Here is a 14,703-nt window from a genome sequence, read left to right as displayed (position 1 = left end):
ATTTCTAAGTATAGACGCTGATACGACTGAGCCATAGTAGTAGTAGTAGTAGTAGTAGTAGTAGCAGGATGAGCTAAATATAAAACAACAACAAACTAGACCATGATCATTACTGATGTTATTCTGACGGGTGACATCTACATCACTAATGATTTCTCCCATCCTGTTCTCAGTTTTTACTGACAGCCCAACAATAATTAGTGTCAGTCGATGACCCTAGTTGTGTAATAGTGTCGTGTGGGCCGTCACATATGGCGTGATGAAACGCGTCACCGATGACAAATCGAGCGGATAACAGTTATCCCGTGTGAATTAAAAACTGAAAGGATCAGGCCTTAAGTAAGACGAATGCGCCACGTGTACTGGGGCCGGCCCTATCCCGTGTAATAGATGGCTACCCGGTGTGACGAGTGAGGACCCCACCTCGGCACACCCACCGGGTTACTTGGCTGGGGCATTGTCATCTGCGGCCAGTCAGCCGTTCGAGATGCTCACGGCGAGGAAATTTGCTTTACAAAATAAAAAAAAGGAAACACACAGTTTTCACATATATTCAAGTTGTAAGTGATAAATTGGAATTTCACACACCAAGTATATCAGCTCTTCCTGGTGCTGTCTTTGGTATAAAACAAATCGAGTCAGATTATCTTTTTGCCATGAAAAATATATTATTGGTTGAGCGTTAGCTAAGGGGTAAACAAATTTACTTCTGTGTGTCTACGTATATGTCCTCATGATATCTAGAAAAATAATTGTGTATATACCTGACATTTTTCATGAAACTTTATTTCTACATAGGCAACATCGAGGTGGTGTCTTGTGGTCATGTCTTTATATGGAACTCCCCATGTCTCAATCCTAAATTCCTTTGGATTTTGGATATTTTGCTATATCACAGGGGGCTGAGAATCCCCCCCTACCTGTCTGTCTCCTGAAGGATATCTCGATAACACGAGTAACTATAAACTAGACATTTCTACATAAGGAGCATTGAGTTTGATTTGAAGTCCCTCTTCAGGATTTGGCTGAGAGTCAGGGAAACTCGTGGAGCTGGAAAATGTTCTCTTCTATCTGATTGTCTGTTCACAAGATGTCTCGAAAACGAACGAAATTCTTTGAATCTTTGCTTGAAGCTTCAACGAAGCCTGCAAAACGACTCATTTGGGTTTGGCTTAAGTCTTGTTTAGAAGTGTACTTGGTTTGTTAAGTTTACCAAGGATAACATATACTTCTCAAAGGAAGAGACACGAGCCGGTTTCGTCCATATATTTTCAAGAAGAAGATACAAGTGCTGCATACGCCAGTTAGCGCAACCAAGTAGCCTACCTTTTAAGGTTTAATTCTGGTGTTGTTGACAGCCAAGGCCCCAACACAGGACCTGCACTAGGGAATATAAATTCAGTCGGTTGTTCACTCTTAATGTCATGTGTATCTTGATAAGTTGTCATTCTGATAAATTGAAGTATTTATCGCTGAATCGATACAAAAACGTTCCCGTGTATACTACACTATACACTTCATTGGTATTTTAGTATTTTACAATTTGAAATGCTAATAGATGAAGTTATTATAACGAGTACTTACAATAGACATGAGCATTAACACGTAAGACTTGAACTCGGCGCCATGGTACTCCGCCATCTTGCGGTCTGCGACTACCATGATCTCGATGTTGTACTCCTGTTGGGTGGACGATCGCTTGCGTCGATGTGTAGATCTTGTCTCCTCAGGATAGTCTTCCTCCCCGGTTATGTCATCTAAAAACAACACATCCAATGTCAGAAAGTTCTGAAGATATGCGTAAAATAAAAAAAAAACATCCTTGCACGCTGCAAATAACATTAAAGGTGAAACTTGCCTCAAACTTTCAAAGTAAGAGTCTTAAACGAGTGGGCTTGGAACTAACTCTGCCTTTAAGTTTCAGGAGGAAGCTGAATGAATTGAAATGAAACTTACAAGCACAGTATTAATGTTCAGTGTGTAGCCTCCAAGTAATGGATTACAGCCAGTAAGGGACGAAGTGAAAACAATACTATAAATCTACGGTCGTGAACTACGTATCTCCTGAACTATCAGAGATGTTTTTAAATATTGAGGAGTATACGTTCAAAAACACATTTGAGGTATAAGTTCTAACTTTTACACGTTATTATCACTGTTATTTAAAATTTTAAACCGTACAGAAGAAAACAAACGTTACAACAACGAATTTGATTTGTGGAGGAAAATTTGTGATTTTTACTATTTCATAAAAATGCGAAGAATGCGAGGGCATCAGCCTCAGCCCACCAGAGCCAGCACTCGAGACACAGACGTCTTTGTACCAGAGGTTGAGGATGAAGTATCAGACACCTGTTCAGCACGCCACTCACCTGTCAATGTTAGCGGGCACGCACGTGGCGTAGCGGGTCATGGGAACGGCCCACAGACCCACGCATGTACCGTCATCGTGTTTTGAATTTGCTTTGCGTCATTCGGTACAAAATAATCGATGTTCGGGTCAGCATGGAGTGGGCGGGCCGAGGGCATCTGACAGCGGGTAGACGGGAACCTAACGGTTCGTGAGAACCGACGGTTCCTGCAATTAGTGAAGGCTACGATTATTGATGGTCGTTAGCCTTACAGGTGTCTAGAACAATAGACAAGTAATGGCTAACTTGTAATTGTAGGATGGAACCCGAGAGAGGTGAGTTTTGCATCTTTATCATGGTTGAGTCAAGGCAAAACTACGAATAGGTGAAAAGCGTAGAAAAAAAACCTCTTCGTTCCATACGAGTGGTTCCAAGTGATACTCAACTGTAATTGTAGGATGCGACCTGAGCGAGGGAGATTTTTGCATCTCTATAATTGAGTTAAGGAAAACTGTGAATAGATGACATACCTAATAAATGAATAAATCAATAAACCCCTTCGTTCCATACGAGTCCATACTATGTGATGACTCAAGGCAAAACCGTGAATATATGAAGTACCTAATCAATTAAACTTTCCTATGAAAATTCAAGACATTTGATTCCTAGTAATACCAATGTTCCCGAGAATTGAATCCGAACAGAATCGACTCAAGGGTACAGGTGTAGAATCGTTACGAAACTGTCCGAGAAAGGGTAATATTGACTTACTTTAAACTCTTGAGTCCATAACATTAACTTTCTCTGTTGCAACTTGATGCCAATTAAGGATACAACGGTCGAATGGAGTCAGACAGACAGCATTCTTGGACACACCTGGGCACTGAGTAGTACCTTGACACGCTTCATTCATCCTGATCTGGACTCTCCCTTCCTTCCTCCAGGCTCGCCTAGCCTAGCCTCCTCAGGAGTACCAAACCAGATTCAGATCTAACTTTCAGATCTGCCATCGTGCTACCTCGTAATGCTTTCATTTCTTTGTTTCCCTTCAACATATTTGGCAAAAAGCTATGTAAAAAAGGCAAACGCGAGTCTTAATAAAACGAGTTCCCATTTCAGAATAACGGATTAGAAAAACCTAACTATTTTTGTGTTTTACATTATGGTTCTCGTCAAAAACCTTTTACATAGTTCTACAAACACCCATTTTTGGACGGGGGAAACTCTATTGTCACATCAGTTTAAAGGTCTTCTTAAAAGAAAAACTAAAGTAATTATTAAGATTTTTAAGACTTACTTAAGTTGACTGAATCTACCATAGCGATTAATTAGAATTTTATCTTTGTCCTGTATGACTATTTTGGACAACGTGGTCTGAATTGTATTTTTACGACAAAGACTTTTCTCTTCAAGACCTGTAATTTTAGATGTAACTAATGAGTTACCTCCTTAAGAAGTTTTGTTTTCCTCTCAACTATTTTTGGGGAAGAAAATTATATTCATCAACATTTTCTGCTGTGAAGTTCCTCATGTTGTTTTTCCTCAGGTTATTACTTATGCTTTGAAAAATGTTAATATTTTTAATCGTTTAAAAGTTAAGATAGTAAGTGGGACTTTTGGGACACCAAGTTTATAGCATAAAAGGCGAAAGAAGTAGCATTTTTACACGAATCGGCTTTCAAGAATTAGTGATCAAATAAAAGAATCCATTCTAGATCAACTGGCATCCATATGCAGTACACACTCACTGTGGTATAACTAACCTTGGGAGCTCTTTAAACCTGATAAGGTAAGGACCACCGGGCCGGTATCTACCAAGTAGTCGACTCGGCGTGTGATACTACAGAAATGCCGCTAAAAGCAGCGATGTCGCGAATCGCTGGGTATTTTTTGCCGGAGCTCGACAAATGGGTCCGGTCGTGAAGATAGCGAGTACAACCTGTTATCTCTTCTGCCGACGTTCACCAGCGGTACAACGTGCAGAACTGTCGAGCTGGGAGGACGGCGCGAGTATGTTCTCGGGGACTACAACAAATTCCATTATTTTATCTCCAACAACTGCGCTTTGGCTTGCAAATCTGCTAAACAGTAATAATACCGGCCTTTCTTACGTACCAGTATCGCACTGTATTTTTTTAAATTTCGTAAGCAAGGTTTAGTTATTATTGCACACATAAAATTGAAGAATACTTTAAAAGTTATTCTAAGATTAACCAAAGTACAAACCCAAAAACTCTTTCAAACTTTTCCTAATTTTATCAAAAGGAATAATACACTAACTACTATCCTTCCTTATTATGTCCATATACACCCATAACAATATTCAATATACACCTTAAAGTAAAGATAAAGTAATAAAACTGAAATGTCGGCACTTTGCTTATTTTTTATCTTTAATTGACAACAGCTGTAAATTCGTAACTGCAATTCATATGTTTGGTACTACCAATTTAATTAATAGTGGAGTAAGTCCGTTACAAGAATAAGGAGGATGGATATCTATTTTTATACGTTGTGATGGATCAGTTTGAAAAATGCTAAAAGACCCACCGACATAAAGTTTAACTCGATTAGAGTTCAACCTGCCTATAATATTAAACGAGGAACTTTTTGGTACAGCTGTAGCATAACCATAAAATAGCACATACGTAAATTTCCAATTTGGTCATACGCGAAATTTAGTTCATATTTGATAACATCATTTAGTCGTTTAAAAGCTGAGCATAAAACAACAATCTGTTACCTCGATAAGATGTTTTCGTTGGATATTCCGCTGAAACGCTTTGGGCAATTGTATAACATTTCTTAGATGAGAGATAAATTTATCACGCGAAAGTGGCTGGCGAATATTGAGTGGGCAATGGACCACGGAGAGAAACATGAATGAAGGCAGGATGGTGAGAGGGGGAGGGGGAGGGGTATGAATGGCTGTGATGAGTAGTGGCCGCGGGCGTAACACCTGCAAACCGTGCGGCGCGGCGCTGTCACTGCACGCCCGCGCCCCTGCCCGCGCACACCGCCGCGCGTCGCTCGCTACGTCACGTGACTGCTGACACTGTCACTTATGTGAGTGACGTCACTTAAAATTACTTGCAGTGCCAATAACAATAATAATATAAGGGTGACATACAGGAAAAATTAGTGTTAGGTCGCTCAGTCGCTAGGCTACTCAAGTTGGGCTGTATTCCAAGACAAATAAAATGTTGTGTAACTTTAATATGTTTTCCTCATAGATCACAGAGTTTATATGGTTTTGGAGTGATCAATTTACCTAAAAAATAAATTTAATAAATAAACTTACACTTTTAATCTGGAGACTTCAACGAAAGGATAGTTGTAATTTTTAATAAAAATTAGGTACTATTAAAGTATGTATTGAGCATTCCTGTAAAAATTAAAAAAATGCGAGTATATAATAGTTGTAACACTTCGATGTTAGTTGGATGCATTAGGAATTCAATACATTTACATTTAGATAATTCACGGATATTGTTTCTGAATAGGGAATATTGAAAATAGTTTAAAATGTAGGCTACGGTACTGTATTTAGAATGGAAAGGTACCCAAAGATTTTATTTTTACGTATAATTTTCATAAGCCTTGTCAGAAGCTTCAAATCTTTATGTATAATTGTAAAACTTTACCTATAAAGTTCGCTGCACTGTCGGGACACGTCGCTTTTAGCCCCATAAGAATAATGTTTTAACACTTATTTTTTGTAGTAGAATTGTAGGATATTTCGCATTTCACAGATATGGTTAATACGTGTTAAAATGTTTTTAACGATTTTATTAGTTTTTTCCGAAACATATCAAACTCTTTTGTTCTTTGTCGTTTAAATATTAAAAACGTATACACTTTGCAAGAAAAAGTAAAAAAAGCGTTTGAATGCGTTTTAATAACATCTTTAAAATGAGATTTTTTTACTACCTTAGAGAAGAGCTTAAAAGTATTTGACATTGAATATTGCTCTCATGAGGTCGTTTCATTGTAATTGGCTCTTAACAATCATTTTAATCTTCTAGAAATAACGGAAAACAAGAAAGAGGAAGTAACAACTATTTAATTATATCTTTAAAACAATATGGCACTATAATGTACATGACACCAGAGAAAAAAATACGTAACGCATATTGATTTGATTGTCAATTGTGTACTAGGTGATTGAATACAACGTGCCACTCACTGCAGGCTATATCACCAGGTAATTGTTTTCAAGGTGAATGCATAGATTATTCAAGCTAAAGTGACAGAACCGGCATGGCTACATTAATTAAATTAATTGATAAATGTACTTCGTACGGTAATCTGCATGGGTTTAATTAATATTCATATGACCGCTCACTTCATCGCGGTACACATAATTTAGTGCCTCTGTTGGATTAGTTAACTGACATAATTATGTGGCTAGAGAGGTCCGGCTCGTAAACACATCCAGCGAGTGATCAGCTGTTCGGGGATCAGCTGTTCGGTGATCATCTGTTTGTGTTGGGGCGGCGGTGTCACTGTCAGCTGGGATTACCAACACCCGCCTGCTGTGATTTACAAGCAGATTTTTTTTTTCATTTGCTTTGTACAATCTATATATATAAAAATGAATCTGTTCGTGTGTAACAGCATCACTCACAAACGGCTGGACGGATTCGCCTAATTTTTTTTTAAATTTGTTCGTCTTGATCTGTAGAAGGTTATAGGATACTTTTTATCCCTTTCCCGATTCAGGATTCCGCCCCACTGGTTACAGAAATACCCGTAAGAAATGCATTGCAGCAAACATATGTTATTAAGTGAAAGAGTCTTTTCAAATTTTTAATCAGCTGTTCTTTGTAAACATATATAATGCGACAAAAAATTGTTGTTATTTTTTACAGTAACTAAGTAAACATAAATATTTTTGACGTTTCTATGTAAACAAACATTTTTTGACATTTACAACGTGTCACAAATGTCAAATTTTTGATAAACGTGATTTGATATCTTTTTTACAATTTCCAAGAACAGTGTTATTTTCCATCAGTAAAAGGTTTAAAAAAATAGGCAAGTATTTTTGTTTTCTCATGTAAGTCGCAGGAATCCATCTGGAACCCTCATGTTTCTCGCACGGTCAATTATACGTCGCTTGCTTAAGAGTCGGAAACCCGAAGAACCTTTATATTTATGCTCCAAATAATACAACTAATAACGTTGTTTACCAAAACGCATTAAAATAAACAAAAAACTTTTATAATAGATTTTATGATATGCTACGATGTATTAGTAGAGCAATAAATTAATTGGAAAAAACGTATAATAAAATTAGTATTTCTTTTCGATGCTTGATTGATGTAGCCCTCTCTACTACTGCCACGCGAGCGGAGCCGCGGGTTTAGGCTAGTGCTATATAAAGGGTAAAAATCAATTATTCAAACATTTACTATACGTAACTATTAGTTAAAACTGTCAGGGTGGTATCGTTTATTGGAAAAGGAACGTAAATTTGTTTTGATATTCATTATTAACCAATAAAATCGTTCAGTGTGCAAAAAATTAAAACCTATATCGCAAAACAATGAGGTGATGTGGGTAATAGTGTTCGTACCTCTCGATTACCATAGACCTTGGGCGCGTTTTTGAGTCTCCGGACATAGCAGAATGAGATGGAGAAATGAAAGGGAGATAGGGATTTCTCTCAATGATCACCCCTGATCACAGGGTAGTTGATGGGCGCATTCGTATTCCTACTTGGATGCCTTTTATGATAACCTACTAAGAATACATTTGCTCCAGGTCTCAGGTGTAGAGGCTTAGATTAAAAATAATATATGAAACTATTTTTTGGTGATATACAGAGTGTTTAGAAAAATTTTTTAAACGTTGGTGAATGTGTGCATACGAACATGTCTTATGGATTTCAATACTATTAGAAGTACACTTTTTACTTTATCTATTTAACCACCTCAATTTTTTTACGCTTGGTGTTGATATAACTTAAAGATTATGGTAACAACGTTCCTACGATTTCGGTTTAGTGATGTTTGTAATCATTAATAAGTACAGATTGAGAAAATTGTTACAATTATAAAGTAAATTATGGAAACTTGTGTGCACTCTTATTATTAACCAGGTGATAAAACAACATGTCCATTGCTTGACTTACTTTATCAAACCGCAGTTCTCGGAAATAGCCAGACTACTGAAAGGCCATAATGGACAACAAATGTTTGAATTTTCTTACTGTGATTAGTAATAAAAATGTTTTAAAATGTTGTTAGGTGAATCAAACCAAAGAAAGAAAGAAGTGCATTTATATCTCGATTACATTGAAATCAATATAACACTATTCAATATTTGAAGAAACAAATTGATGTTAACAAAACTGAATATTTTACTGAAACCTCACTTTAACATGATTAAAGTTAATTAGAGATCATGTGTTACTAAATCTGTAACAAAGTAACGTGTACCTCCGAGTTTACCAGTATCTTGCATATCTAGGGAACGGTAAATCTAAAGTGCAGGGGATTTTTACCATTGTATTTAGCATGATTACCAAAAAGGGCATTGGTTTATATAACTATAAAAGCTATTAAACTCTTAATCTGTATGTATTATGAAATTAAATTTCATTATATATTTTTGGATGACATGTATTTAAACTGGAAAGGTATGCCTTCTCCCTCTACTATCAGTCAACACCATCTTCTGCTCCTACGAATTAAAAAATAAAGAGTTATAAATAAACCTAATTACTTATAAAAAGCCTAAAAAGTCTTATTGAAGGTTTTGGTTATGAAATATGATTCCTCCTAATGAAAAATACCACACTCTATTCTGCGGCTTACAAATGCTTATAAAATAAAGAGTTCTATGTAAACCATTATTATTCTTAAAAATAAAAAGTAAAAAGTTATAAGAATTTGGTATAGTCTTCTTGAACCTGGTGCCTGAGTACCCTCCTCACTTAACTCGAAAAGTCAGTTTTACTTCGATGCTCAGTGCAGGACACACATTTAATGATTCTACACTACTTAGCTAAGGGGTCCAGGGACTCTAAATTGGGATGTTTGAGAATGATAAGTTTTCTTTCATCAGAAAAGTATTAAAAGATATTATAAGACATTAGTTACCAAGAATGGATCGGCTCAATCACTTGACAATAATTGTCTCCCTAGTGTTGTCTCTCACATGCAAATTGAACAGTGAGGACCGACAATGAGTGTACAGTACTAGTACTAACCGTGTGGTCGCGGCTGTTGTGACGAGAGGGGCGGGGACAGAGAGCCTGGCAGGGCCGGCACCTTGTAGAACCTGTGGGTCAGCATGGTGGTGTGCCCCTGCCACTCCTCCACGGGCTCTATGAAGAAACTCCCATTCGACGTCCTGATGTGGCCCGTCTGAAAAGGAAAAACAATTTGAACAGACTTTCATTTAATAATCAGTTAAAACATATTTTCATAGTTGGAAATATGGCAGGTATGTTCTGTTGAAATAAAGTCGTAATTATCTCCATATCACATCACACTGAATTTCAAAACCGAAGTCCAGAAATAAAAAAAAATAGCAGAGAAAAACTACTAGCTGTAAAATAAAATTAAAAAATTCCTTTAATTTAATTTCATTTTTCAGCTGCTAAACTTGCTTAAACAAGAATGTAATAAAAAGGTATAAAACGTTAAACATATTAGGCACACGAACGAATCTGAACACAGAGCGTGTAATTCTACAATTGTACAGAAAATATAAGACACGTGATCACCGCATATTTTTCAAATCTGAAAATTTGAATATAATTGTAAACAACTGTAAGTTGATTGTAATTTATTATTGTATTGCTACTTTTTGTTATAAATAATATCAGTTACTTGATTTCCAATAAAAATTACCACAAATAAAATACAAACGTCAGCGTAACGTATGTATTATGTATGCATCATGCAAGGGCAAGCGATTCTCTCGTCTGGGAAATGCAGTTGCGTGTCTTCGATCCATAACGAATCGACTTATTCTTCCTGTTGCGTAAATTATCATCAGTATATATTCATATTTTATGCAGTAGGAGTTTGATTGTGCTTAGAACTTCTTTGTGAATATAACATTATGGACATTACTCTAAATTAAATATTTAAAATTCAGTTCTTGTGACTTCATTAACTTTATTGTAAATAAGAACACGATTTCTAATGGTATATTGGACTATAAAAGTCCTACTAATTTTATTCATCTCCTATTTTATCCAGTCATGTTTACCTTTTGTCAAAGTTGGTAGTATACTTTTGCTTAATAAAATATAATGCAGATTGAAGAACAATCTAACATAGATTTTAAACCGCTTTATAAAAAAAAACACAATTAGAAAATAATAGACGGGTTACTTTCAAGTACTCAATATTTGGAAAGGGGCCGTATATGTATCTTGTGGTAATGTACTTAGGGGGTTTACTCACCACATCCAGGACAACATTGATCCTGATGTAAGAATAGGATGTACTTTTTCATATTAGCTCAGAAGTGTGTCCACTTTAATACTCGTCCTTACGATTTAAGTTTTGGGTGACGGATACGTACGAATTCTTAATTAATTTATGGAAAAAATGTGTCATAGTGCCTGATTAAGTGCTAATTAAAGTACAATATGGCAACGTGGAATACATCTGGTGTGGGTAAAATTATACCATATTGTGAATCATCCTACTGAGTACAAAGTTAGCAGACAATTTATACTCGACGAGCGTATACGAATAGTTGCAGTGAATGCAAAATTACCAGGTTCATGATCCAGTCGATGACAGGTACAGGTAAGCAGGAGTTTAACTATCTAGGTTTCAAACTGGATGATAAATTAACTTGAAGCAGTCTTCTGGGATACGTAATTAGCCGATGTAAGACTACGGGATGGATACGAGACGTGTGGTAGGATGTACCAGCCACCACAGAATGTGACTCTGTGGTCTCTAGGATGCACATGGGGCCTTCGATCAGCATGTCACATTGGTTGTACACTAGGATTACAAGACCGAAGATTGTGTGTGGCTCATTAGTATAGTGGCCGAAATTTCTACAGGTGCAGTCGCTAAAAGCCTGTCAAAAGTCCAACGGTTAGCTTGCTTGGGGATAATGGCCGCCATGAAAACGATGGGTGTTTTATGAACACCAGCAACACTGAGGAAGAACTGAGGGGAACGTCCGAGCATAGCGGTTGCTCAATGGATCTTCAGGGAAAATTGCAGCAGATGCCCTCGAAGGAGATCCACAAGATGACTGGTTTTATTACAGGACACTGGGTATTCCGCAGCCACCTGAATAGAATGGCATCCATGTTCAGGATATGTTGCGAGGCTGATGAAACAGCTAAGTACGTCATATTTGAATGTCCAGCGTTACAGAGCAAACGCTCACCACTCCTTGATTTTCTTATACAGAGAGAAGAGGAATTGGAACAGATAAGCGTTGTACAGAAAATTTCATGGTTTTGTAAAAGCATAGGATTTGACACAGCTTAAATCTGGAAAGAGGGTGCAATAAGCCGGATGGCTGAGAGGCAAGTACCAGGCTCAGAAAACCTGGCTCTCTGTTACGATGGTTGAGAGCACCGGATGCAAAGTTACCAGCCACATGATGCATCCGATGAGCTCTCATATATGGTTGAGAGCAGCGGGTGCAAAGTGAGCAGGCACACGGTACAGTCGAGGAACAACTACAAATAGTTTGAGTAGTGGATGTAACTTAAGTAGGTACAGCAATGAGCTACTAAAAATTGTTGCGAGTACCGCGTTTAAAATTACCAGGTAAATGACACAGCCAATGATTTATTACAAATGGTTACGAGTACTGCATTCAATATTAGCAGTCAGAGAGCTACTACGAGTGGTTAGAGCAACGGATTTAGTTTTAGTAGGGTTTTTATAGGCAACAACTACAAATGGTCTGAGTACCGGATGTAACTTTAATAGGTACAGGATACAGTCACGTTATTTGTGAATATTTTACTGTGGAAGGGATCAGATATGGTTTTGTTGAACTTTGCTGCGAATTTGATGCTGAGTGATCACTAGATTTTTGGCAAGTTGTATAATTTTTAATTCCCCATGAAAAATAGTTTGGAGTATAAGTTGACTTGTGTTTAATACTAATTGTTGAACTTTAGATGATAATAACGTCTCTGACTCTGGGTGGTGTCAGTCTCTGGGAGCGAGACGCTAAAGACGTGGATCGTTGGAATACAAACATCCCGTATTCGAGTACTCATAATCGGACTTACAAACGGTATATTACGGAACGAAGAAGTTTAGAGTGCTGAGTGCAGAAGTAAGTAGATCAAGGTCTCCGGGGAGAGCATTGCACCGCCAGTATAGTCTGAGTCCGGGCCGCTCCACACGAAGCTATTTCCAGCCATCGCTCAAACAGTTGGCGTGGCGCAGTGCGGCAGCGCGGTCCATCAACAACATCCACAGCCAGCCCTATTTCAGTCGATTCCGATATTGCAGCTGTGAATTGATTACATCGCCTTAAACAGTCTTGTGTTGGGGAAGTGGACGACCTCAATTCAAATTCGCACTTAAAGAAGTTCCAACCGAATATACAAAACATTACTCAGAATACTGTTTCCATCAAATTACGGAAAGATCACAGCGTCATAAATAAAATATATCAGATGCAAGAATATGTCCATTTGTAGAATGGCAAGAACAAGCAACTTATTTGGCAAACTTACAGTAACTCTCTTAAATAAAATATGAATAAATAATAATTACAGTAATATTTCACTGACCAAGCCAAATTTATTTTAACATATATTTTAGAAAACTTCGAACTTAATGCAGTTGATATTTCAAGCAGAATACCCAAACGGGCAGTGACAAATCATTCACTTCTTTAGCTAATTATATATAGTAAGAAACGTAAAAAAGCTTGAGTGTGGAGATATTGATTACACCTTTACACTTATCGTACATTGTTTTATGAGCAATCTAATTAAAAAACTGCAGTTACTGAATTATTAATAGCTATAAGAAAACACACGTCAAAATATGTGTTAACAAGAATTTCTTGAAGTATATATAGTTATTAACTTAGGTTTAAAATTTAATATTTAATCTAACGTTGATTGATGTTATATTAAACATTAATATTCAAGGGAGTGAAAAGAATTATTGCTATAGAGCGTATCTTGTGTCATATTTCATAGACAATTGCATGACATTATAGGATATAAAAATAAAGCTACATAGGTTCACTTATGGCATTTCAGGCAACAAAGGATACCTGAGCTATACATGGAGTGATTGTACAAGCTGCTGATTGTAGACTTGTGTAATTGCACGCAATTCTCCAGAGAGACAGTAATGCCGATTGACGATGATGATGGTGATATGTGCAGACAGACAGACAGACTAACATTTACACGTATGATTGATGAATTACGTGTCGTGACCGAGAATCACCGTGACTGTGACCGTGACTCTCGACCGTTGCGCAAGCGGTAATGATGCACTTGCACATGCACAAGTAGCCTAGACCGTGGTCACGGCCCTCTCAGGGCCACGGTCTCACTTTCCCTCTCCACAGCTGTTGTTTAGCACATGCACAGTTATTGGCGCTTGGCTGACGCAGTCATATGTTAATTTGTGTGGCTACGGACTCGAAAAACACTAGTGAATAACCTTTGATTCTGCGGCCTTCGAGCCTAAAATCCACAACATGGCCTAACTTAGAGACTGGAACCGTGATATTCCTTGGCAGGCCCATACTTAGGAAATTATTACATGTACACTAGCATTTGACCTTGAAAAATATGTAATTTGTGTTGTTAAGGACTTGGAAAACACTAGTGAAAACCCTTTTATTCTGAGACCTTCGAGCCTATAGTCCAGAAAATAGCCTAACAAAGAGACTGGCACCGTGTTATTCCTAGGCAGGCTCCTTTCTAGGAAATGATGGCTTATACTCCTGCATTTGACCTTGAAAAATATGTAATTTTAGTCGTTACAGACTCGGAAAACACTTGTGAACAACTTTTGATTCTGCGGCCTTCAAGCCTAAGATCCAGAACATAGCCTAACTTAGGCTGGCACCGTGTTATTCCTTGGCAGGCCCATGCCTGGAAAATTATTGCATGTACGCTAGTAACTGACCTTGAAAAATATGTAATTTTAGCCACGGTGATAACAAATACATGTATTTGACGTGAATATTGTTTCAAGTACAGTAATAATTTCCCTTAAATAATAAGACATGTATTTAGATTTTTGCCTGTAAAATTAAATATATATATATATATATATATATATATATATATATATATATATATATATATATATATATATATATATATTTGTGTGTGTATGTGTGTGCGTGTGTGTGTATATATATATAT

General features: G+C 37.1%; 1 protein-coding gene across 3 annotated transcripts in view; it reads right to left on the bottom strand.

Moving 5' to 3' along the window:
* LOC124359499 (A disintegrin and metalloproteinase with thrombospondin motifs 20) overlaps positions 1 to 14,703 on the bottom strand; it is a 302,767-nt gene that overhangs the window by 54,539 nt on the left and 233,525 nt on the right. For all 3 annotated transcript variants that reach the window (XM_046812275.1, XM_046812294.1, XM_046812284.1), the window contains exons 5-6: positions 9,568 to 9,724; positions 1,585 to 1,757 (exon numbers count right to left, since the gene is read on the bottom strand). In XM_046812275.1, coding sequence (XP_046668231.1) covers positions 1,585 to 1,757; positions 9,568 to 9,724 — 330 coding nt within the window. The remainder of the gene's footprint in view (positions 1 to 1,584; positions 1,758 to 9,567; positions 9,725 to 14,703) is intronic.

This window comes from Homalodisca vitripennis, chromosome 1 (assembly GCF_021130785.1).
Source record: "Homalodisca vitripennis isolate AUS2020 chromosome 1, UT_GWSS_2.1, whole genome shotgun sequence".
Taxonomy (NCBI): Eukaryota; Metazoa; Arthropoda; class Insecta; order Hemiptera; family Cicadellidae; genus Homalodisca; species Homalodisca vitripennis.
The sequence above is the reverse complement of the archived record's forward strand: the minus strand, read 5'-3'. Positions and strand labels throughout refer to the sequence as shown.